The sequence below is a fragment of the Choloepus didactylus genome, chromosome 6 (genome assembly GCF_015220235.1).
Source record: "Choloepus didactylus isolate mChoDid1 chromosome 6, mChoDid1.pri, whole genome shotgun sequence".
Classification (NCBI taxonomy): domain Eukaryota; kingdom Metazoa; phylum Chordata; class Mammalia; order Pilosa; family Megalonychidae; genus Choloepus; species Choloepus didactylus.
This window is the reverse complement of record NC_051312.1, coordinates 121,599,688-121,627,450: the sequence shown is the minus strand read 5'-3', so window position 1 is coordinate 121,627,450 and position 27,763 is coordinate 121,599,688. Positions and strand designations below refer to the sequence as shown.

At 35.6% G+C, this 27,763-nt stretch overlaps 1 protein-coding gene across 8 annotated transcripts in view; it reads right to left on the bottom strand.

Moving 5' to 3' along the window:
- Positions 1-27,763, bottom strand: part of GRIA4 (glutamate ionotropic receptor AMPA type subunit 4) — a 380,763-nt gene that overhangs the window by 93,233 nt on the left and 259,767 nt on the right. For all 8 annotated transcript variants that reach the window (XM_037841263.1, XM_037841259.1, XM_037841262.1 and 5 more), the window contains one exon: positions 8,049-8,233. In XM_037841263.1, the coding sequence (XP_037697191.1) occupies positions 8,049-8,233 (185 nt within the window). The remainder of the gene's footprint in view (positions 1-8,048; positions 8,234-27,763) is intronic.

The window sequence follows — 27,763 nt, the reverse complement described above, 5'->3', positions numbered from 1 at the left end:
TTTCTCCTTGGGAAACTCCTACCCATCTCACAACATTTTTCTCTCATCTTTTTATTACAACTTTCCATAATGTGCTGTATATTTGCTTGTGTTCCTCTCTCTTCCTTTACATTTGGAACTCCTTCCAAGGATGAATTGCATTTGATGTACCTTTATACACAGTGCTTGGAAATTAGGTATTGGAAAAGTGTTTGTCAAAGAAATGACCAAATGGATAGCTGTGTATGTGCATAGATAGGGGAACAATGGAGTGGTGTGGGAAGAGTCAAGAAAAATATGTTTTGTTGAGCTGCCTGCAAGTTGTTTATATTATTATATCATTATATTCCATTAGAATATTTGACTTTTAAGTTTACATTATACTAACAATCCGTAAAAAAGACTAATTTTAAAAATAGAATTTTATATATATATATATATATATATTCTATTTCCAATATGGGTTTCATGGTTTTAAAGGGAAAGACATTAGATAAGTATAGAGGCAATTTAAGGTCTGGATTTTGGAAGAATATGACAATTGTTTGGTGTATGTGGCCTTGACAAAAGCATCAAAGAGAAATAGGAAGTAAATTGCCTATTTCCAATCATGATCTTTCTTCCATTTCCAAGTGATCAGGTTATGTGAGTCTTACTCTTTCTGTGGTAAAAACCACACCACTTTAATTTTCTTCCACGATCTGACCTTACATTTATACCAGTTGTATGTGAGTTTAGAGAAAACCTAGAAAGTGGTATCTGATTATGTAGTTAATTTTAAAGGAAGAATTAGGAGTGAATTTGTTCCAGTTCCTTTTTTTTTTTCCAGTTCCTTTTTGACTCAATCAAAGTGGTTAAAAAGATGCATCACTTAATTTTCTGGCAGGTAGTACACTTTATTAATAAACTCTTTAATATAAATACTCTATGATTAATAAAAGTATAAATCACAAGGGATCTCTGCTAAGAGATGTGCTTCGTTAACATGATGGGAATCATAATATTATTAAAGCTTTGTTATATTTATGGTGTTTACAAGACTCAGAAAAGTGTCCTTAAAAGTACTGTTGAATGCTTTGCCTCCTCATTGTTAATCTCACGGCTTTTTAAACATTTGAAGAGTAAATGCAAAATCCTACAGAAGTAAATTAAGAAGTCATCCACTGTTTTATACTTCATGAGGAATGTTACTTACCTTTTCTGTTAACCATAGTAGGCAGCTGCTTTTGATTGAAGGCTAAGGCTAGAAAAACGAATTTATCTTACATGTCTAAAATTATCAAGCAGCTTTTCCTTTATCATGTTTAGAGAAGCTGACCTTTCGAATGTTTGTGTCAAAAAACAATGATTGAAATTATTCTAATAAGTGTGCTTGCAGCACCAATTACAACAATTTCAGGTGAACCCAACTAACTCTACAACTCACAATTATTCCAAGACATAAAAGCCAACTGCATGCTGACAATCATATGTTTCTTCATCCTTGATAAAACTTACATCCTTTGCTTTCTCTACTTTTCATTTTATTTTACGTTTCTTTTTTATTTTATAAGAAAATGAGGAATAGCTGCAATCATGGTAACAGTTGCTAAGAGACCATTAGATGCCCCTTTCATACCCCCACCAATTTCATTTGCACTAGTCTGTCTGAAATCTGAAGTGTTTCTGTTTTCTATGAAAACAACTAAGCTAGTGCATTATAATAGCACTTCCACATTCAAATCAATTCAACTAAAAAAAGATTAAAAAAGTAAAATTCACCTTCTTAGCGTATCCTCATAATAGTTGAGTTTCTTCTTACTTTGCTGTAGATCCTGACTGAGCAAAGCTTAATATGCTAAAGCAATTCATAATGAAGCAAAAAACAGTTTTATAATAGTGAAGCAGAAGCAGTGAGCTCTGCCAGTACTGCAGTGCAGGAAATTGCTGATATGATTTCTTTGCTCTAGTAATTTATTTTGATGCTTGATTTGTTCCTGTTGAATCTCATCGACTGTTACTTTAAGATATGGAAATAAAACTCTTGTGCTTTTATTAGCCTATACAACAAAATACTAGAAAATTTAGGTTTACCATCATTTTTTTGCAGAAACGATTTTTTGGATAAGAAAGCTTTCCAGGTAATTGATGGTTTACCTTCAGGAATTTCAAACGCAATTAGGGGTTCTCCCCTTAAACATATAGAATGCAAATGAAATCTGCCTGTGTCTCCAAAGGGAAACTCATTCAGACACATTCATTTATTCAACGATTATTTTTTTTTTTACTCCCTACCTTGACATTGGGGATATATTTGCAAATGACAAACACAGACCCTGCTGTGGTGGAGAAGAGATTTTGATAGGAAGCTAGATAACTAAACTGATGGATTACAAGGTCTACCACAATCCTGCCACCTCCAATCTTTATAGCTTTCATCTTTGACTGCTTTCCTATTCCAATCTCCTCCTTTGCCCTGTACTTACTCTTTATCAGATAGAACTAGTCTTCACCTCCCAAGTTTTTCAGATCACCTTGCCTTTGTACAGTTTTCTGTCTGGAATATCCTTACCCCTTTTCTGTGCCTTGCAAAATATAGTGTATCTTTTATTTAAGTGTCTTTTTTCTCCATGAAGTATTTCTGACTTTCCTGATTGTAGCTAATCACCTCATCTTCTGTTTCTGAACCCATCAAATTGTCTTGTGATTATATATTCAAGCTTTTGAGTTCCCAGCTTGGCTGTATGCAGCCCTAGTGTAGGGACCATGTTTTGCTCATCTTGGTACAACTCTGCAGTGCTGGGACAATGTCTGGCACACAGATATTGAATGGATGTATGAGGAGTGAGGTGCAGAATTGTTCAGTCTTTTGATGCTGGTTCATCCCTACTGTCAGGGTGTATGTTGCTCACTCCCTCCGTAGATAAAGCTATTATCTCCAATTTTCTAATCTCTCCTGTAATGATCTTCCTCTTCATAACCTCTTCTTTTTGTGCTTCTTTTGTCTCTTCGATTTCTTATGTATTTGTTTCTGAGATTTTTTTGTCTTTAGAGTGAAAACATTGACCTTCTGGACATTGGCCAGTAACTACAAAGTTTCCTTCTGTCTCAGGAATGAATGATTCAATCAGTTACAGCATACAGAAGAAAGTTCTTAAAACCCTTGGCTCTTTTTGATGCCTCATTTTTTGGGGGTGGGGGTGGGACTGGGGGTGGGTAGAAGTCCAGATTTAGTAGTATTCCTGATGCTTGAGAGCTATAAAAATACGGAAATGCAGACTTGAGAAAAACAGGCTTTACCTGTTAATCTGTGTTGCCACATATTTATCAAGTAGCCCCAAATCCTGTCTGGGACCTGACATTTCACTTAAGGGTTCATAGATATGATAGGCACCATAGTCAAGCACTGGGCTTAGAATTTAAGTTAACTGGGAACATGTTCATATATATCACCACATATTTATGTGTGAATGGTCACATTTATATTTGTGAGGAATATTCCTCTCTTTCTAATTGACTTTGCCCAGGGGAAGGATTATTGGTTTACTCTGGTGAGGCAATAAGCCCCTGAGAGATTAATCATGGCTTTTAGGCTTTTTGATTAATTTGCAAACAGTATTGGAAGGTCACTGGTTTTGCCAATTATCTGAAATTCTCATTGTGTCTGATGGGATGCTGAATTTCCCTTTTATGTAGTGAAAGGGAATATTGTGGAAAGGGGTGCCAATTAAATTTAAGGTGTGTGATAAAACAGTTTGAGATACCTGTGAGGCAATTGTAGGGCCATTTTTCACCTTCCTTTTCTTAAACAGCAATTTCAGACTGGAATGTCACTCCTAACATCTCTCCCAATGAAGTTGGTAGACTACTTAAACAGATCCATGGTGTACCCGAGGGTCAGCATAGTTCCAGTTCTCTATTTAATGCCTTTGACATCATCATGTATTTAGTAAGAAATGGGCTTCATGGCAAAAGCCTCGAGGCAACATGAGATTCTTGATCACTTTCTCTGTGTTGTATGTCTAAAGGAAAGAATATATTTTCAAATATTTTAGCAAAAGTTTCTGGTTAATGTTTGGGTAACTGGATAAGAGTTACTAACTAGAAAAAATGGACCTGTGTTTGCTCATTACTACATCTTCAGCAGAGCATAGTGCCTGATACAAAGTGGGAATTCAACAAACGTCCGTGGAATGAATGACTAGCCAGAATGGGCCACCTGACTGAGGCTTTACTCTATGTTTCTTTTCAAGGTATATCCCACATGTAAAACTATATATTGCTTCAGGGTCAAACACAACATAAGAAAAGCTTCATTGGAAATAGTCCTATTGACTTTTACCTCGAACAGGGGCTTTCAAGATCATCTCATTCAACCCTCCTTATTTAAAGTGAGGAGGAGAAGAACCATAAGTTTTAGGTGATTCTGTTTACTTTTTTAAAATAAGGAATTAAGATTTCCCTTCCATTCCTCAGCAAGTGAAAACACTTCTCTCTTTTTGGGCCTGTCAGAGTTTTGGGGATTTAAGTCAAATGACCAAAGGAGATAGAAGAGTTTGCAAGCCATCCCATTGTCCATTGTGAAAACTCTATTCTCGGGGATCAGAGTTGGGTGTCTGTGAGAGGTGGGTTTCAATGACAAGAGGAACATATAAATCTAGCTGTTGGATCCTTGAGTTTTTATTCATGGTATGATAAAATGTGTGAGTAGCCACTGGCCTTAAATGCTATTTTGATAAAATAATTTTAGATGCCAAAAAGATAGTTAGAATTAAATTTGTTGTTGCTCTTTTGCTACTAGGTTAAAACACATGAATGAAAGTCTGGTACTTCAGTGCAGACTGACAATGTATTAGGTAGAGTCTCTAAGGCCTTTTTGCAAGTAATTGAGTTCAAGATTTAAAATTACTGGCTATGTAAGAAAATAAGATAATACATATAAAGACTCCCACTATAAACCACTTATTCTTAAATGAAAACAGTTAATTTGATTCCAGCTATAATAAGAGCAAGGTATTCCACAAAATAATTGATGTACTGTCCCAGAAAGAAAATTAGTTAGATGCTAGTGTCCAAAATGGCATTTATAATATCTTTCCATTAAATTCATAACAATTAAAAATTGATATATCAATATCATATTTCAATTTCACATATCAAAAACTGATATATGAAGTATCAAGTAAAAATTGAGATTTCAATGATCAATAATTGATCACAAGTTCAACAAATACTTAAAGAACACTTTCATCTTTAAATTTCTTATCAAAGTCTTTTTCTCCAGATGAGTGGACCAAACTGCTTGGTTTTAGAGAGCCAAAAATAAAAACAAACAGACAAAAAACACTCCGAAAGATTAGTTTTATTGGATCCTGATACAAATAAAATGAAAATAAGCTAACTTTGAGATTTTGTTAGATTCTATTGCCTTAAAAAATGTAGTGGGTAATGTTTATATAAATTGCTTCATTTTTTTTCTAATTCAGGGTGGAAAAGGCAAGAAATCTTAAACCATATTTTCAAATACTTCTTTTGAAGCACACATTTTTAGATGCTTGGATGAGTACATAGCTAACTGCTCTTTTAAATAGCAATACATTTGTAAGAACTAATTTGTTCACGGCACAAAAATAATTGGGAAAACATGGACAAAAGATGGAATGCTTTGCTATCCATAGTTGTTCATTTGCATATTTTGAGAGAAAATTGTTGAGCTATTTCCCATTCTGTTTTCACAAATTGATACAAATTAAAATGTCAACGAAGTAATTATTGACAGCATACCACCATAATATGAAGTGTACCCATCTTTGCAGGAATTTACTAACTCATCCCCTTATCTGCACTATATTAATTTCACCATCTTATGAGAGAAGGCTATTTTTCAAAGGCATTTTCTGATCATGCTTATTTAGCTTTTTTTTTTTTACTTTTAAAAACACACTCTGGTTGATTCTCTGAAATTATATTCTATTATCTGAATTTATGAAAGAGGTTGTTGAAACAAAGGGAAATCAAGGTACATATACTAGTTCCTGACAAAATTTGGTTTAGTTCCTGGATTTGGATGAATCAAGAGTAAAACCAAGAAACACTAAAATGATTTTGCTTTGAGCTACAGGTAATTAAAATATAGTGAAAAAAAAATCATGTTCAAAATCAGGAATATGGCAGGTGGGAGAGGATCTTATACGACAATTATGAATACATTATTTTTTCACATTATACTAGACTGTTACAATCTATGATTCATACCTGAGAGGCATTTTAAAGTGACAAAGGTCTATTACTACTCTCATTACTACTATGCAGTCATGATAAAAGATAAACCTTTTAGAATTCAACACGAGTAGAAAAGGTAGACAATCAAGTTTCCTAATTTCTTTGAAATTCACCTCCCATCCCCCAAAGGATGTCCAGTCCCCTAGCAAGAGATTATTTAAGGCTTAGTAAAAGGGTTTATCTAAAGCTCCTGGGTACACCAATTTTCTTCGTAGAAACCAGCTAAGCCTCTGAAATGGGTCATGGCGCTTTAGGCGCTCAGTTGCCTTCTCCAAAGTCAGCTTTTGAAGCACAGGTGCTAAATGGCGGGTCCCTCTGAGCCTTACTCAAGCTCTGACAAGAACTTGGCAATCTAGGCAGCTCTTAAAATTGGCTGCTCTGTGGGATTCTTCGGGAGTTATTTACAAAGCTTCAGTTGTTCAGGTCAAACAACTCAAACTCTCAACACAGGGGTGGTGGGGGAGGCAAGGAGAGGAGAATGGGAGTTAGAACTAAAGCCACTGTCTTGTTTAATATAGTAAAATAAGTTTTTTTATTGGAATCCATAAATCCAATATTTTGTATAGCTACAACCTAAATGACTTTTGAACTCCATCAAGAATAATCCTGAGTGGTTTATAGGCTTACAGTTAATATTTCCAAATAGAATATATATATATATTTCTTCAGTCATTTCTTTTTTTCTCATCTTCGATAGGGAAAACAGGAAATGAATATGTCATTTCTTCTTACATTATAGTCTGGTTTCACTAGACTTTCAAAAGAAACACGTGCTTTTTTATTTTTAACTTTTATAAATGCTAATATAATTGAGAAAGGAAACCTAAGACATCTAGTTCAGGCCCTTAGATATTAAGGACGAATCTCTGCAACAGATTTTGGTTTTGGTTTTTATAGCTGAGTATTAAAGTTACTCTTATAAGTAGACATCTAAATTGATGTTTACAATTACAAATCAAACCATATAACTATGCAGATAAACTGTAACAAACTAACCAACGAAAATCATGCTACTGTATTGTCTAGCCAGCCTAACATGTTGGAGGTAAAGATGAGCAAGCATTACTAGAACCACTAGGTGGCATTCATTCACTGCAATCTGGCCCGATACAGACTCCTCAAGATAAGCAGGGTTAGGGGGAAGGCAAATGTTATCTACTATTTGATATTTTCCTATCATTTAATACAACGATAAAGCTCAGTTTTATCTTTTCTTGCCTGCTTAATCAAATCAAAACAACCAATATTTACAGAAGGCTTTATTCAAGGTTCTTCATTTATGATGAGAGTTGAAAATCTTCATTATGTAGTAATATATTTACTTACAACATCTAACAGACAATATGTTATATACAATATTCCACTTAACTTTTCACTTTATTTCATTGCTTTACTTATCCATGTTGCTATTTCTCAGATAGCTACGTCTCTGAAAGTTAAAAAAAGGCATACACACAAAATTTAAACATTTTAAAATACCATTTTAGATGACATTAATTTTCAAAATTAGTGTTTTTGAAAACAAGAGGCCAAGGGACTTTCAATGATTCACTAAGGAACTTCTATTGTACATGTTCTTAAAAATGTGTAAGAAATAGTGCTTCTAACTACATTGAGACCTTAGAATCAAATGGCCTTTGGTGATAAATGATCATGATTTGGTCCTGGAGTTGAATCATAGAATAAAAACTCTGAACCCTAACTCCAAACTGAAAGGTTGGGAAAAGAAATTTAAAGGGCAAGTAAATCAAATGCTAATTTTTCTGCAGAAGGTCTAGATTAATAATGATATAAAATCTAGGACTTACCTGTTCTAATATGTTTTGAAGTCTCTCTATCTCACAGTCTATTACAAATTTCTTCTCTTGTCTTCTGTCAAGTTCTTCTAGGAGTTGCCTATAGCTGACATCATTAAAGTTTTCCACACATATAGCACTGACATGCCAACCATTTTGGCCTGCTTTTTCCATAATAGCTTGAAGTATCGAATATCCTATCGAAGGAAAAAAGACAAAACAAAATGATTATTAAAAGCAGGCATTTACATCCTTTAATCACTTATTTGGGCACTGAGTCTGTATCAACTTTTTATGCTCTAATGTTTGTACAGAATGTTTAGAAAGTTAAAAATCCACATGGTTGTTTCTGAAGCATTTGTTCTTGCTTTTTTTCACTCAGAACAACAAAATCCCTTAAAATATTGATTGCATGTAGCAGCAAACCACATCTTGTGTAAACTCAAAATGTCTGTAATGGAGAATATTGCATTGCTCTCGACACATTTTTGATGGAATAAACCAAAAACCAAATCCAGCACCACCTGTGGTCAATAACAATTTCATAAACCCCTTTTGTTATTTTACTCACTAGACAGAATTCATTTTGAGCAACTGTTTGACTCTCCCCTTAAGCAAGGTAGCAACAAGAACTATGAGTCCAACTATGAAAGGGAAGACATAAAAGAAACAGTAAAACAATAATACAGTATTTATTGAGGCCCTGTTATTGTCAGAGTCTCATTTGGTGATGTGGACAGATTATAAGGAAAAGACATTATTTAATTCTTCTTCTCTTAGGAGGGTAAAGTGGGAGGCAGTTGAATGACCACTAGGTTCAGGAATTGTGTTTTAACATTTGCTTCCCTAGATAGCACAGGCACTGAGATCTGGAGGGCACGAAACATCCAAATCTAGAAAGTAAAACTGAGATTCAAACACTGGAAGCATTTCAGGTAGGACATGGAGGTATAAACATGAATACAACATGGTTTCCTCAAGGAATCTGTTATCACAACATGTGTGAAAGCAACTTCTGAACATTTATGAAGCATAATACAATAGCAGTTTGCAATTTTAAAATTTATGTTTACAACCTTGTTAAAAAGAAAAGCATGAAATTTCTAGGGCAAATACCATCTAATTTCAGAGCTCTTTCAATATTAGGAATAGGTGAAATACATTGTCTTGTAACTTCAAATTTAATTTAAATTATTATTCTCTTGTGTTTATTGTTAAAGATGAGAAAGATAGTCATAGATCTAAAGGATATCAATCCAATCTCTAATAAACATTATGAATATATTTCTGAATGGGAATCTTATAATAATAAACATAATAGTATACGATTAAAATATTAATTAATTAAAAATTGTTTGCTGGGCTGGTATTGGTTTAGATGATGGGGACAAAATGCTGGATAAGGGGAGACTTTTGCCCTCTCACAAGTTAGAAGCAGGATGGAACAAAAAGACAAGTGCTATGACAGAGGCAATCACAGATGCTATGGAAACACATATGGGGAGAATGTTAGGGAATATTCTGTGCTGGTTTGGATGAATTATGGCCCCCCAAAAGCCATTATCTTTGATGCAATCTTGTGGAGGCAGATGTATTAGTGTTGATTAAGTTGGATCCTTTGGATTAGGCTGCTTCCACAGAAATGCGACCCACCCAACTGTAGGAGATAACTCTGATTAGATAATTTCAATGCAGGCGTGGCCCTGCCCATTCAGCATGGGCCTTGATTAGTTCATTGGAGCCCTATAAAATCTCAGACAGGGAGCTCAGGGCTAGCTGCAGCTGAGAGACACATTTTGAAGACGGCTGTTGGAAGCTGATGCTGACATTTTGGAGAATACCATTTTGAAACACAACCTGGGAGCAAGCAGATGCCAGCCGTGTGCCTTCTGAGCTAACAGAGATTTTCCAGATGCCAATGGCCATCTTTCAGTAAAGGTTCCCTATTGTTGATGCCTTACCTTGAACACTTTATGGCCTAAAGACTGTAACTTTGTAACCAAATAAACCCCCTTTATAAAAGCACCCCATTTCTGGTATTTTGCACCCCAGCAGCATTAGCAAACTGGAGCACATTCCTCGGAAAAAGTTACATCTGAACTGAACCTTCAAGAGAAGCCTGGATTGGCTTGTGAAGGAAGTATAAAAGCACATTTAAAACAGAGAGTTAGACATGCCTGAAAGCAGAGAAGTGGGAGCATGATTCTCCGAATCCTTCTCTTGCACCAAAAGAACCTAGAATCAAGGGAGGTGAACAGACATTTGCTCTGAGGTTCCTTCCTTGGCTACCCACAGGATCTTTGCACCCTTTAATTAACACCTTGCATTAATGTGGTACCCTTTTTACAATTCATGAAAGAACATTTTTATAACTGTACCATTTAACTATAGTCTATCATTTACAATAGGGTTCACTGTGTTGTACAATCCTATGTTGTTTTTTAAAAATTTTTATGCTATTAACACATATACTACCTAAAATGTCCCCTTTAACCACATTCAAATACCCACATGGGTCTTTAACTCATCTCTTTCTCCTATTGGCTCCCAGTCTAAGCCCCCCACCCCTACTCTGGGATCAGGGATCAGGGATCAGGGATCAGGGCAATCCCTGGGTGAACACTTCTCAGATTCAGCCAATTTATAGATAAAAAAGCTATTAAAGTTGTCAAGTGCAAGGTAAGGCACTAAAGCCTCAATCTTATAATCTGGTAGAGAAGAAAGGATTTCAAATCAATAAATGCAATTTAGGTTTTAAAAGTGTACTAAGTAACTAAGTAACTAAGTAACTAAGGTTAAATCTGTTTGGATGAGTCAAGAAAAAATACCACAAAGGTGAAACAACTGATTTGTGTCTTAAAGGGTCAGAAGGAGTGTGCAAGATTGCTGAAGGAGGAGGGGGTGCTTATTAGCAGGAGAGAGCCTTCGATTATAGGATGGTGTGTTCCCCACCTATCCTTGGTCCAGATCTCTTTGCATGTGGAAGGGAAGTCAGGTAAGTGCTTGGACTAAGGAAGGAGGAGAAAACTCTTACTTCCAGCATTTGGAATATGTTTTCTAGCCAATACTATCTTGAAATCTCCTTGCTTTCTCCAGTTCTCAGTTTTTAATTGGATTGTAAGAAACAAGGGGATAAAGATTCTTTGCATCTATAAATAGCCTTAAGACAGGGATCAGTTAGGATCAGAGCCAATTACCTAGTTATTTTTTCACCTTGTGGCTTATCATAAACAAAATATTCTAGTCCTTTTTAAAGGTTCATTCCATAGCAGCTATGTATACCTCCTCCTCCCTTGGTCGTTGGATTTAGGGTGGGGAGTTGGGTGGATTAGAAGTGAAGACTTTAAAATTAAAACAAATACACAGTCGTTAAAGATAAGATTCCATTTATTCAGTTTTTTTTTTTTTTTTAAGTGGTTTGTGAGTCTCTCAAATTCAGGGATTTTGACTTTTAGGTATGTCTTCTACATGTCTGGGTTTCAAAAATAGTGATGCTCAGTTAATATCAACAGCGGGAACTGATGATGAGATCATGTTTGAAATATAAATTACTTGGTATACTGCCAAATGAAATACTGTGGCAGTAAGGATTCATTTTTATCTAAACCAAAATGGAAAAAGAAAAGAAAAATTCTTCAAAGTGGAAGAAAGAGCATGTTAATTACTATATAATTATTCTGGTATACCTAGTGCTCCATTTAGTCTTTCCTTTTGTAATGCATGCCTGTAATTATCTTTTCAAATCTTACCTAGATTTTCTTCCCCCCAGACCTGGAACCCTTTCCCTTGTTTCCTATTCAAAGCACACACAATATGACGGTATGAGACCTATCTCAACATCCATGTTCATACCCCATAGATTCTTTTACTGGGACTTGCTCTCTGGATAGTAACTGAGGCAAGGTTCCTTTCATTCATTTTTTGACACTTGCAAATATTTTCTTTGATTTGAAATGAATGTTTTAAAAAATATGAATTGACATTTGACTTTTCCTATTTCTTTCTTTTTTTGTTTTTAATTTATAGTCATACCAAAACAATTTAAAGGCTTTTTGTTTGGTAGAGCATTGTAAAAATGATAAATATTGGCCACACACATTGAAGTCTTCCTGCTCCCCAAGATCATTTCACATCTCCGCATAGTTCTTTAGAAATTACTTTTTTTTTTCTTTCTTTCTCCAGGAGCATGTGGTCATAAGGCCTCAGGTCAGCATTAGGCGTTGATGTTGCTCTTTTCCTGCTGGTAAGACTTTCACAGAATGCAGGGCCACAAACCTGATGAAATTTATATATGTTCCCAACTGTATTGCAGACATTGGAAGATTCACACTAATGAAACAAAATTATAATTCTAATCCCACAGTTCATTATCTGATTTTTCAGATTTACAAATGACAACAGAATTGAAATAGGATGAAACCCTAGGACACAATCATTGTTAAATGGCAAACAAAGTTGACTGCTTAAAAAGACCACAAATTGTAGTCAGAAATAAAGATATCTTTTCAAAGCAGTGCAAAGGACATGCAGTTACAGTTTCAGAATTTGGCTGAAAACTTGAATTCTTTTATAAACTGCTAGATTATAATATGCTCTCTTATTATTCAAGGCTACTCAGATGTGTGTGACTTATTTACTTGCCAAGATACTAAGGAATATATTGTAACAAGGAAAGCATAATCCTTTTGAAGCTATGATTACATAACCTAGCTGTTATATAAACTAGAGAACCCCATGTCAAGTCATACTATTTCTATATCAGGCTGTGATTTGTATCTTATAGTTATTAGAATATCTGTAATACAATGTTGACCAAAAAGTTAATGCAGTTTTAGGTGAATCTCACATGACTAATAGGAAATTCACTGCTTTAAAGGCTCTTTTAAGTTTTGCTTCTACCAAAATTGTAGTTTGATTAAAATCATCTGCCACTGTGAGCACAGTATTTATTTATGCCATAGTTCATAGGTTGTGGTGAAAATAGCAAAAGTTTTCCAACTCATTCTAAAAAGCTAACATTTAAATTAATATAATTTATTGAAAGCCTACTACATCAAGATTCTTCAAAGTATATACTTATATGTTTTGTCATTAGTAGGAATTTACTATCCAGCAAAAATGATAGCTACATACAAATCATACAAACAACTTCAAAGGAATCAAAATAATTTTTAGAATAGTAGTGAGAGCATACAGTGAACACAATCACATTACTGAATTACATTAAGTAATTAGTGACTTTTTATAATTATTAAAGAATAATCAATTACACAAAATACTTTTTAAAATGTTATATCATATAATATATTATTAACTATGCTAAATAGAGTCATGTGAGGTAAGACATCTTGAAATAATGCATTTTTATTCATCAACTTTTTTTACATCATTCGTGGAAAATGACCTATTTTGGATAAGAAAGACTGCAGAGATGTGGCTGCTAACAACATAAGCTGGGCTTATTTGTTTGGTGGTGGTCTCTTTTGCAAGAGTTATTTGATTCAACTATCTGTACACAGAGGGAGAGGAAGAGAAGCAGGAGAAATTTTATTCTAGCTAGAGATAATTTCATTAAGGAAGGAGTTATAAATATGCCAAAAAATTTTACCTGGCTGAGGACTGAAATATTTCACCGTACTTTTCAATTAGAAGGTCATTGGTATAGTCAATACAAGCAGGGGCAATGGAATGCTAGATGTAGAAACCATATTTCAGAGGAGGGGGTATGAGAAATTGAGAAGAAAATGGGAAGAGGTGAGAATGCAGAAATTATCAGGGAATATAATGAGGGCAAAGAAGTATTGGGATGCAAGGCATGCCATTTTGGTGAACATGGGCTAGAGAAACATCTAGGACCTGAGAAATGGTTTTGGGAGGAGAGGACTGGGTGGGTTGCATTGAGTAAGCGGGCGAGGTTTTGGAGCCTATGAAGGAGAAGTGACAAAGGGGAGCAGAAGTATCTTACATTTACTCAAATTAAAGCCTTCTTCATTAGGTTTGTAAATTGCTATGCAGGTACCAGCTTCTACACTACCAATTTCTACACCACCAATTTGGATACAGTTGCCAGTATCCAAAACAAGCAGATATGAAGAGAATGGTATGAGTGCCTGGAAATCTATTTCATACTGCATATTAACCTCAGTGGAGATTCTGTAATCCTCACTGCATTTAATGCCACCATGCTAGAACTGTATTGCAGATTTAGTAACCATTTAGTTTGGACTCTTTCCAAAGGAGTTTAGTTACTGAAATAATGTGTTCAAAAGCCACAGTCTGTACCCCAATTTTTCAGCACACAGAAGGAGTAACCAAGATGGTAGCATGGTTAAAATTATCTGCAGCTGTGACTATAGCATTCCTATATGCCAAGGTTTAAGGAGGGCATGACAAAAACAAGCAAAGATTTTCCAGCTTACCACAGCTTGATATGCATGTGATTGTACATGTGATTGTTAATCTGTGATAAGATGGAAAGTCTTGAGTTGACCCTTTTCTACTAACATTCAAGAGTCAAGAAAAGAAAATCCTTCTAGCATGGGTCCTGGATTTCCCTACTTTCAACAATCACATTTATTGTATCCTGACCCCTACATTCCATTGTTCATAATTAATTCAGATAACACCTTGCAAGGAAATTTGATCCTTAAATCTTATAAAGTTAAGACACTGTAGCAGAGTCTGTAAGTTATTCTCTATTATCAAGTCTTTCCTTCATCCAAATCAATAGAATTTTTATTTGGGAATATGGACAAGCAAAGTAAATACATTTTCTTGCTTCTTTTTCAGTGAGATGTGGTCCTGTGAATAAGTTCTGGCCACTAGGTAGTAAGTGGAAAGGTTGAATAGAGGCTTCAGTCACCCTTCCTCGAAAGACATAGTTTGCTTTTTGCCTTGCCTGCTCTGTCCCTCATCTTGATACCTAAATGTGAATGCCAGCCCTTGGACATAACGTCAAGGCTATGCATGACTAAATGCCATACCACTCCTGGATCCCCAACCCGATTTTTTGTTTGTATGTGACAGAGAAATGAATCTATTATCTTGTTTAAACCATCAGTTGCAGTCAAGTGTAATCCTGATTAATATGGGCATATGAAAAGTATTCCCAATTATTTGTCACAGGTTCAAGGCACCAAACACCTTCTTTCAGCCATGCCATAACACTGTTTTCTCTTATTTCTCTTGGATTTTTTTCTAAAGTATTAGAAAATTTTATTTCAGTTATAGGAATATTGGGTCCTTTAATACGTATATTTGCATGTCTACATAGCAACTAGATTGATCTTTGTAAATAGAAAATAATTGATTTACTTCCTTGCATAAAGCCTTCAATGATTTCCTGTTCTTTTTATGAAGCATACCAGATCTGATGATACTTGTCCCCTGCCTCTCTCTCCAGCCTATTTTGTGGCAGCATCCTCCTTGTGATCTGCGCTCCAGCCACACGGGCCTTCAAAGATTTTCTGGAATGCACCATGCCCCACTCCCCTCCCAGTGCCTTTGCACAAGCCACTGCTCCCTCTAAAAGATGCTTTCCTCATCTGCTTTCTATTTGTCCTTATTATCTCTGCTCAAACATCACTTTCTCAAAAAAACCATGCCTTACCTTCTGACTAGATCACTTCCCCATGAAATAAGCTCCCATAGCTTTCTGTTCATTTTTTTCAAGGCTTTTTATTACAGCTTCAAAGTATGTATTTGAATGGTGTTCTGATTAGTGTCTTTCTCCTCCACTATTCTGTAGCCTTCATGAAGGTATGAACAAGTTCTGTGCACAGTGCCTAGACTAGTACTTGAATCTTAGAAGAGACTTAGTAAATACTTGTTTTGAGCACTTGAATGAATTAATGAGCAATTTAAAGAGAGGAATCAGTATTTACAAAGTCTCAGAGGTAAGAAGAAGCATGGCAGATCATTTCAAAGACTTCCGTTTATTGTGTGTTTGGAAGGACAAGGTGGTGGGTATGGAGAATTGGGCTGGCTTGTGGAAAAAGCTCCTGAGGTTGGAGTGGAGTGGTAAGCAGGCAAGGGGCTATGGCAAGACCATCTCTGCCTATCAAGGAGTTTGGTCTTTACTCCTTGGGAGTTTTAGAAGAGAGTGACAAGAACGGATGTGGAAAGAGGATGGGAATGCATAACAGCCAATTGGGTGGTTGGGACAACTGTTCTACTTCTGTTTTCAGATGAAATTCGTAGATCTTTTTTGGTCTCCGGAAGATGCATATACTTCTCTATTGGTATTCCGGGTGTCAAATGACATCTGATGTAAAGAGCCCTTCCAGCCATCTCCTGTGACACACAAAGCAGTATGCTAAATTCTGAAAGGTCTGAGAAACCTTTGTTCCCTCTTGTTATAGACATCAATTTTCCTAGAGACCATATCTGTAGATTCAGAATATTCCCAAAGAGCTCACTGGATCCTCTTTCAAGTTTCTCTCCAGCATTTATCTCTTCAGCACATCCTTCTATAATATAAGGCAATTCTTTTGATGGAAGTGAGGCATTCTTGAAAGAATTTGCATAATTTAAAACTCAAATAAGTAAAGACTAATTTCCTAACCAGAATAAATGTCTAGCACAATTCCTATACATTTATTATTTTGCTCATAAAGTGAGATTTTTATCTGTTTTTATAGCACACTGTATAAAATTCACAATTCAGATTTTATCTATTTTTATATCACGCTATAAAATTCACAATTCAAGCTTGCATAAAATGCAACTATTGTATCCTCTTAAGGTGGTGCCAATATACATTTGTGAATTAACAGATACCTAAAGAATGTCTTTGTCTTATTTCAAGCATTTTAGATACTCAAGACTTAAATTTTGCATGTTAACTGTATCCAATAGGCTAACATTTTGGAGAAGAAAAGAGTCGAGCTAAGAGGAGGGATGGATCCCTTCAGGGAGGTGACCTGGACTGTAGAGTGGGCCTTAGAGGATGGGAAGGATTTGATTAGTGGAGATGGTGAGAAGGAAGGAGCTACTCCAGCCAGAGGCAAAGGCACAGAGGCAGGAAGCTTAAGGGACAGTTAATAGAGTATTAATAGTTAATAGACTGGTTTGCTAGAGTAGAGGCTTCATAAAATACATTATGCTTTATTAGCATTTTACAGTATAATTGAGCCTCACAATCGGCCTGTGAAGTAGGTATTATTATCCCTACTTTACAGGGGAGAAACAGAGATTAAGACAGTTTATGTAATTTATATCAAATCATAATCCCAACAAGGAGCAGAGTTACTGTTTAAACTCTGGTCTTCCACTCTCAAGTCAGAACTTTTCTACTACATTTTAGCATACAGGGAGATTAGGAGACGGAATTGGAGAAGAAGATTGAGGCAGTGCTGTAAAAGGCCTTTAAATAAGTCATCATCAACTTCTCTCTCTCACAAACACATCTCATCTTTAGCAAATCTTGCCAGCACTACCTTCAAAAGATATCAAGAATCAGATCATTTTTCACTATCTCCACTGTTACCAGGTCTGTCAAAACCACTACCATCTCTCGTCTGGATTATTGCAGTAGGCATCCTCCAGGTTTCCTTGCTCTATCTTTCCCCACTTCAGATTATTCATGACTCAATGGCAAGAGTGACACTCTTCAAGCAAGCCACATCATTTTACTCATAGCTCAAAACCCTCCAATGGCTTCTTTACACTGGTGTGCAAGGCCCCACACCTCTGACCTCATCTATTGCTCTGTCACTCTCCAACCATCTCCAGTGAACTGTCCTCTTGGCTGTTGCGCAGCCTGCCAGGTGTGCTCTGCCCCAGGCTTGTGCACCAGAGAACACTCTCCCAGGTGTTCTGTGTGGTTCACTCCTTCACTTCTTTTAGCTCTTTCTCAAATGTTACTCTTCAGTGAGGCCAGCCTTGGCTGTTTTATCTAAAATATCAACTCCCCCATCCTGAGGCATCCTATTCCTCCTCTCTGATATGTTTTATCCTTAACACTACCATGTAATGTACTGTATATTTTACTCATTTATCTTGTGTATTGTCTATTTCCCTTACTAGAATATAAGCTCATGAAGGCAAGGACTTTGTTTTGTTCACATGCCTTGAAGGATGCCTGGCACCCAAAAGGCACTAAATAAATACTTTAAATACTAAAGAATTAAGGTTTGATTCCATTGGTAATAGGAAACCACTGGAGGGCATAAGCAAGAAAGAGACAGATTTATAAAACTGCTATACTAATATTAGCTTGATACAGAGAAATAAAGCATTAGAGTGGAAACAGAAAGGAGAATGGGAATCCAGAGGGGAGGCTACTAAAAGTAATACAAGCAAAAGCAATATCTTCTCTAAACTGGATGAATTCTTAAAAAAAAGAAAGAAAAAAGAAAAAGGAAGGAGAATGCCAATTGTTTGCTTTTCTCTGAGTTTTTTTTTTTTACCAGTTTCCTCATTCCATACTTATCTGTATCAAAGCCAGGAGATTTTTCATTATATCAGGTGAAATTCTCATTTCTCATTCATTATAGCATATGAAATTCTCTTTTCTATTGGTCAAAAAATAACCAATTGTCAGCAGTGTCTTATGGCTCAACCTGGAGGTAGCTTCTGAATTAAAGATAAATAATATTCAATTGTATTAGAGGGACTGAAAATGTTGATGTACGTGCTGCTCGAAGCTACTTAATTCATAACTGATGCATTTAAGCACTAGAAGGATGTGGATGGTAAGTGTAAAAACTCCCAGACCAGGGCAAAAGGAGGTCAAAAGTTGTAGGAGCCAAGAGTCCTGCCTGTCCCAGCAAGTCCCTAATGTTTCCCTGGATATTACTGTCCAATTTTCATTATCAACATTCATAGTGACCATCCTGAGTCATTAAAAAAGTCTAAAATAAGCTTCAAAAACCAAGAATTAAGGGAAGTGTGAAATCCATTTTAGAAAAAAATTCCATTCCAAATGATAAAATCAGAAAGACTTTATGTTCATAAAATCACAAACCCTCAGCTAACGCTGAGAGGCTGGCTCACTTGCTGAAGATGAAAGATAACCAAGACTTAACATAGAATTTTGGTTCTTAAAAGCCCAATTAATTTATTCTGCCCTATGTTGAAGTTGGAGTCCAGTAGATCTCATTAATTAATCATGAAAGCAATCACTAGCAACAAAACACAGAGAAGTGTTACACAACATATTAAATATCAGTTTGTTATATTCACATGCCAAACTGTGTACTGTAAATAATGTTAATTTGTATCTCGCTTTTATATACAGAGCCAAAACCATTCATTTTACTTGATTTGAAAGTGATATTTTAAAATGTTACTTTTGTCTTTTCTTTACAAAAGGAGTAGCAGTACATAATTTTCTTGTGATGATTCTGGTGAAAGGATTTGCATACAATTACCAAGACAATTTTTGTTCCTAGCAGGAACAAACACAGGGTGAAGTAAGTCTTCACCATACGAGTAGTCTAATTTCTATATCCCACTGGGGCTAGCTCAATTCCAAGAAGTAATTGTAAACTCATGTCAGTAACTGTGGAGAGAATACATTTGATTACTCATTATTAAAATTTATTTAGTGGGAAAATGACACTGAGGTGATCATCTAAATAAAGAATGAGTTCTTGAACAGCATGTCAGGTGACAAATGATGGGCCAAATGGTACTTAGTTACTTTCAACTGCAGAAGTTGTGCTTCTCATCTCAACTATACAATTCTGAGGAAGGTTATTTGAATTCCCTAATCGTCTACTTTTGATTTTTATGTAATTAAGATGATTAATGTAGGATTTCATTAGTCATAATAATTTGTTCTATAACAGTTACTAAACATCAGCTTCATTTCCCATGATCCAGCAAACTTAAAATTCTTTCTGTTGTCCATTTGAAGAAAGTCCTTCATGGATTCTTGAAAAGTGAGAGTTTACTCTTACAACTCTACTAGAATCATAAAAGTGTAACTCAATATTCTAAAACCCCCTAATAAACAAATAGGGAATCCTGACTATTCTTGAATTCTGTATTTGGGTATTAGACATTTACAGTGATAATTTTTCCTAAATATTCCACTAAGGATCCTTCATGAGTGAACTCCTACATATTCATTCTTTCATGTTTCATTCAATGAATATACTTTAGTGTCTATATGCCAGACCACTGCTCTAGAAGCTGCAGATACAGAAATAAACAGAACAGTAAAATGTGCCTGCCTTCATGAAACTTACACTCCAGAGGCTGAGGCAGACAATAAACAAATACACAAATACGTTTATAATATGATGACAAGAGATGGTGCAGGCTCTGAAGAAGAATAAAGAAACAGAAAGAAAAGATCAGAGGTGATGGTGGGAGGGGGCTTATCTATACAAACCAATGTCTCTTTTGTCTCTAAAGGCACACATCACTAAAGTCATGCTAAATGACTGATAGTTCTCTGAATTATAATGTTCCATTCTTTTTCTAAGCTTAGCTTCAGCTTCACACCATTTTAGAATCCTCTGACGTTCTCATTTAAAAAAATATTTTTCTTTATATTTCCCTAGCAAATGGTTTGCACAATAATTACATCTCAGATCATCCTGTTAATTAATTTATTGTCAAGTAAGCATTGTATGGCACTTTTGAAAGTACAAATATACAATGAGCCACAATTCTAGATCTCAAGGATGTCACTTTATAATAATTGTGATTGTTAGTTTGTCTAGTTTTCTTTAATATGAAACTAGTCCTTATTCATTTCTTTCCCCTAGTTCCCACCCCCCCCCCCCGCCTCCCTGCCCACCCTCACACACAGGGGAAAGAATAAGCTTAATAAAGGTTAGATTGAATTGAATGACACGGGTAAAAATCTTGCCCTATTTATATATTCCTCCCCAGTTTGATCAAGCCTAATAATAATAATAAAGATAGTAATAAAAATAGCTAACAAGTATTAAAGGCATGTATAATCCATAGTAGGTATTGTATTAAGTGCTTTATGGGCATTGTGTTAGTTTTATTATCTTCATTTTATTAAAAAGAAACTGATGATAGAAAAATTAAGTACTTGGCTAAGATTACCTGGCTGTTAATTAGTAGAGTCTCATTCAGTCTGAATTAGAGTCTGTTTTTTATTCTCCTCTATGATATGGTGTATAATACAACGGAAACTTAATTCCATACTGTTTGGATTAATTTTATTCCCCTATTATGGATTCATTTTGACCCAGAAATATCTCTGACTGAGACACACTCCTGGATACTTGGTTATTACTGACTGTTATGGCTTCTGCCATTCATGATGAGGCTATGCTTGCTGCTTTCACTCCAAGTTCACAGGGAAGAGAAGCTGCCTCCCCTCATCCCTCCTGCTCCCACAGTCTCTGGCAGATCTGGAATGTCGCAAGCATTGCAAAGGTTGTAATAATGAGCAAAGTTTCTTTCTACAGAGTAGCCTGTGAAGGCTGCCCTGTGGTCAAGTATGGTTAATGACACCACCCCAGCATTGCCCAGGACTTATCATCAGCTGCCATCTTTCTGTAAAGGCATCAAAGATTAAAAAGCAGATTTAGGTCAACTTTGGTCAAAAGCTTTTGAATTACCATTTAGATCTATCTCTGTGCTTGCCCAAGTTTTTTCCTCTAGGAAGAGTCACAAAAAACCCATAGGACTCTTTCATAAATTAAACTCAAATCACAGGATGGATTTTTGCTGATCCAGAAGTTAATGCAGAAGAGTTTTCTGAATAGGTATTAACATATTAAATCCTCAAAGTCCTTGTATTTTTAGTTAGAAAATTTTGCCTGAAACTAATAATGAAAATTTTGTCTGAAAATTATAAGATATATGCGAAACCTGTATTTTATGCACGATTGTTCTGTAAAACCCACAATTTCTCTAAGAAAAACACATTATAATGAATATAGAAACCTCTGACTATAATTTTCTAATTGAAAGAAATTTGAGCCAATTGTGTATTGTAGAGATAATAAAGTGAGAGCAAGCTATTTCTTTTTCTTTTCTTTTCTTTTCTTTTCCTTTTCTTTTCTCTTTCCCTTTCTTTCTTTCTTTTCTTTCTTTTAACCAAATATTCACAATTTGTTAATGTTAATGTCTATTTGCTTTCTGAATCAACAATATATACCAGCTATGTACCTTTGACACTTTGGGTTAAAATTCAATAAAGTTATCAAGTTTCATTTAATGAAACCCTTAAGTTACTACCAAACTAATTGTGGTAATGAATTTAATTATTATTCTCTTAGTTATTATCTTATAAAACATTCAATATATTATTTCATAAAGTTACTGCAAATTGCTTCCTCCTGTGATTTTTAAAATGCAAAGTTTGAATTATGTTCTCTATTTTAATCCCCAAATACTTCCTTAAGGTTTATAATGCTATTAATGTCATAATACTTGAATTCAGCTATTTTTGTCTTTGTTCTAAAAAGCTTTAAGTGCTAGGTGTTTGTGAAAACGTCATAGTTCATTTATGAAAATATGTCCATTTGCAGGCAGACACTTAGAGTGATAAGTATTCACTTGTGATGCTTCCTAAAACACTGCTGTCTTCCAATGATTCATCAGTCATTTTTTTCCAATTCCTCTTTCATGTTTGATAATTCTAGCAAGTTCTGTAGATCATCTCTCTTTAAGAGCTATTTCAGTGCAATTTAAAAAGAAAAAAAGTTTTTGTAAAATTGAAGAATTCTAGAATTCAAAAGGATTTAAATCTTTTCCTGGGATTCACCTCATTGCAGATGTGGGATGGCTTTATATCCAGATGAGGATATAAATTGTGTTCCTGAGTTTTTGTAACAGAATATTAGCTTTGCCAATTGTACATCTTTTTCTTAAAGCAATTAGATTCTCTCTTTCCAATTGGGATTGTGGGGCTTATGCATTCCTACAACCCTAGCAAATATAACAGCTCATTTGTTGGTAACTCAAAGAGATTTTTAGGGATAATCTAGGCCAGACTCTTCAAATTTGAGGAAATGAATCCCTAGGACAAAATGATTTACCCAAAATGTAAGTGCTAGGTAAGGTAGAGACTCAAAAAGAAGTTTCCTGATTCCTAAATCAGTTTTTTTTCCCTGCGTATCACGTCTCTGGTTTCTGTCAAAATTCCAGCTCAATAACTGTTATTTAAAGAAGGTGGTCTAAGGAACATACTTTTCACCAAGTATCTAATTTTCAGATAGAAATATCTAACTTGTTTTCATTTATTTAATTCAAGCTCAGAAGCAGATATTTTACAAATTAATAATATATTTTTAATGTCCCTTGTAAAAGAAAGAAACTCATACTAAATTCCTTTTATAATATTAGCAGAATGAGGAAAAAGTTTGCTCTTCTAATTAATTGATGTGGATCCTTTTGTCGGACAGTATGAATTCAAATCTAGCTAATTATGCTTCCTTTTTTGCTTTGGATCCAAGAAAGATAAGAGCTAGGGCTAACGTCATCGTATGAAAGAATTATTTAATGTTATACTACCAAATGTAAGTTGCTTATCACTTAAAGAATAGGAAGGTATATTTTTAAATGTACCAGCTTTTTTGGAAAATAATTTAAAATTATGGAATGTGACTGAGTGCTTACTGATGTGGTTGAGTCTCAATATTCATATTTAACAATCCTAATATTTTAAAGTTAGAAGAACCAGACTCTCATTTTACAGATAAGGGAATTCAATCTTAGGGAGAGGAAGTGATGGGCACTTCTAAAGAAGTTGGTGGCAGTATCTGAAGAATAGAACCTATTAAAAAAACCCCATAAAATATGAAGACCCAGAAGTAACATGCTCCTTCACTCATCCTTGCCTCCTCCTGTTCTCTCTCAAATTCCCTTTTTCTTATCCATCATATGGCTATACTAAGATTATTAACATATATTTTCTTTTGCAAAATGAGATTTAATATACACATAGGGATGATACTAAAAATATTTATCAGCAGGTGTGGCATTCGCCAATCAAAATGAACACCACTACAGCAGGGTCCTGGGGGGTCCTTAGTTACTGTGGAGATCCCGGATGGGAAGAGAGTCCCACAGAAGAGGCCTCGGCAGCTGGAGTGTTAAGAGCATCTTTAGAAGATTCAAATCAAAGGCTATTTACCAATTTGAGAACCGAAGTATTTGAATGATCAGCAACCAGCAAGACCACATGGATACGTACGTCCAGGCTGAATATCACTCCTATGCACATGCTTTTTTGTAAACCCATTTTCATTTAATAATAGATCATGTATATCTTTTCTGGTCAAGAAACACAGAACTACGTCATCATTGTTAATGGAAACAGAATGTGCCATTACATGGGATACCATAATTTAGTTTATTTCCATTTTTTTCCTTACAACACCATAACTTTTTCATTTTAAAATATCATTAAATTAAAACTCATGTTCTTTTGTAACTTGAGGAGAAATCAAAGAAACCAGGTTTAAATGTTATAAACCTCCTTGTTTTAAATGGATAACATTTATCATTACTAAATTGCAATATAAAACTTCAGTTTTTATAAGTAGAAACCAAATAGTATTGGAATGTTCTCTTTGCAGTAAGATTCCTTTCAAAAACATTTAAAATTGTTCTTAAAATGGAACTTCTTTCTCCTTTCTTTACTTTTTTTTCCCCCTTTTTCTTTTACTTAGGTCTTCAAATTCAAGCATTAGTCTAAAAATTTTAATGGCTCTATGATGGTTAAGTTTATGTGCCAACTTGGTTAGGTTATGGTGTCCAATTGTTTGGTCAAGCAAGCACTGGCCTGATTATTACTGTGAAAGTATTTCATGGATTTAATTCATTAGTCAGTTGATTAAACTTATGGCTGATTACATCTACAATCAACAAGGAACATCGCCTTTAGAAGTAAGAGAAGTCTCTTCATTCAATCAGTTGAAGGCTTTAAAGGGAGAACTGATATTTCAGGAGTAAGAAAGAAGAATTTCTATCTCAACTTCAGCCAGTCAGTTTCTCCTGGGGAATTCACTGAAACCTTCAGCAGACTTCCTGACTTGTGGCCTGTCCTACAGAATTCAGACTTGACAATCTCTATGGTTCATGAGCAAAATCCTATAATAAATCTATTAATATTTGTGTGTGTATATATATATACACACACACACATACACTGTTGGTTTTGTTTCTCTGATGAACCCTGACTAATATAGATTTTGGTACTAAGAATGGTTCTTGAGAAAAATAATTTTAAGGATGAGATTGTAGAGTTGGTTCTGGACATTTTGGAATTTGTTTTCTTATATGATTAGATCTAAAGGCACTAATGACTCTATTTCCAATGATGGAGATGGCATTGATTGTCCATGACATTAATTGGCAATAGAGAGATGCAAACTGTCATTGGATACTGCTACCCAAATGCTTATGAGAGGTGACAGTGTATTTGATACCTTAACAGAATTAGTTTCATCTTAAATATACTGGATACAGTTGCTAAAGAAAGGAATGAGTTCAAGGCTTCAAATTCGCAGCTCAAGCACTGCATGAAGGACATGAAAGTTTCTATGTGTGCCTTGAAAGAAACTCTTATTTCTTGTAGCCGCAGACTTGAGATTTCTGAAAATTAGATCCAGAGTCTCATTGTACAAGTGGCTGAATTTCAACATAAATTGAATTCCCAACCTTGCAGGGTATCTGCTATTATAGTGAGGGCATTGATGGGGAAGGAATGGGACCCAGAAAATTAGAAAGGAGACAAATGGGCTGTTAATGATGGTGGTGAGGACACTGAAGCCCTAGATTATGCTGAATATTCTTTGCCAGACAAATGCTAATGGTGTGTCATGAAGAACAGCCACCTGACTTTCAGTCTGCCCTGAGGAATCAGCCGTCTGGCTTCATCTGAAGTGATTAACTCTATTATGCCTGATAAACGTGTAACTGACTCCCCTGAGGAAATAGACCTCACGCCTCTGTCTGAAGAAATTAACCCTGTGTCGTCAGATGAAACTATAATGGAATGCCCTTAGGTGGGTGATTTGCAAGTACTGGTAATTCCTCCCATTGTCCACACTCCTACCCCTTTCTACTTCCAGACCTATAACTATCCTGAAGTCCCAGCAGGCCCTAAAAGGTAAGGTACAAAATGTAACTGATGAGGAGGTATGTGATTCTCCAAAAGAACTGCATGATTTTTCCAATTTGCACAGTCATAAATAAGGGGAATATGTGTGGGAATGGGTATTAATGGTGTAAGATATGGGTGGAAGGAACATAAAGTTGTATCAGGCTGAAATTATTGACATGGGCCCACTAAGCAGAGATTCTGAATTCAATGTTTTAGGTTGAGGGGGTTAGAAAGGGCTCTAACAGTTGGTTTGGGTAGTTGGCTGAGGCATTACCTGAAGTTGAAATGCAAGTACTGCCCTGGAATAATGTCCATGAGGGGATCCAAAGACTTAGAAAAACTGGATGTTAGAGTGAATTTATCATGTAAGACCTGCTCACCCACCCCAGGAATGTTCTTTCACCAGGATTGTGAGGAATACACTTGTGAAAGCAGCCCTGTCATTCTTGAAGTGCTTTATGGTTGTTCTTCTCAGATAATACCGTAGGAACTGTTGCCACTGAATATGGATACTTAAATACAATGGGAATAACTAGATCCCAGGTTGGCAGGAGCCAAGTGGCAGCACTTAATCACCAAAGACAATGTGGGCATGGCTACCATAACAGGCAGCAGAGGCAAAGCAATAATCAGAATGGTATGACTTGCGGAGACCTACGGTGTTGCTAGTTGATAAAGGGTACCTAGAAATGAAATACCTACTACTAAATTCTTGCATTTTCTGCATAAGTAGAACAAAAGTCTAACTTGAATCACAAAACTAGAGTCATGTCCCCTCAATTAATTCCCAGACTTGAGACAGTTTACAGACCCAAAATGCCTTGAATGAATGAAGGCCAGATCCTGTTGGGGAAGGATCCTGCTACCCTGCCAAAAATTTATACCATTAATCTTCCTCCCAGCATCCCCCAAAGGGACCTTAGAGCTTTTTAGCAGGGTGACTGTGCATTAGGGAAAAAGGAAATGATCAGACATTTTGGGGATTGTTAGACACTGGTTTGCAAGTGACATTAATTCCAGGAGACTCAAAACATTACTGTGGTCCTCAGCAATGAGAGAAGTCTCCTCATCCAATCAGTTGAAGGCCCTTAAAGGGAGAACTGATTATTTCAGCAATCAGAAGGAAGTATTTCCGTCTCTCTTTCAACCAGCCAGCTTCTCTTGGGAAATTCATTAGAGCCTTTGGTGTTCCCAACTTGTGGCCTTCCCTATAGAATTTGGACTTGCCAATCCCCACAGCTGGTCAGCTAATCCCTATAATAATAGATATTTACATGTCTGACTAATAAAAGCCCCTAAGTAACGTACTAGCCACATCTAAATGAAGAAAGAATATCTAAAACTTAAAGATCAAACCAAATGTGCCACATAAAATAAATGTACTTGTTTCCTATTCATCTTCCTTGTGCCTCAAAAGACTCTAACTTTGGTTTTAATGTGCAATTAGAGGTGCGAGCAGGTAACATCTGAGAAGGGATTGCTTCTCTGCCACCACAGCGCTTTCTTGCACATGAGCCCTGAGGGCATGATCAAAACATCCCCTCAGTTCACTCAATAATGTCTCAGAGTTCAAGTCAGCATATTTCCAAAAAGACTTTGCTCAAATAAGTACACTTTTCAGTTTACTCACTTCTGTATGCCCCGTGTCAACCCATTCATATCTGTAATGCCGAGATCCAGA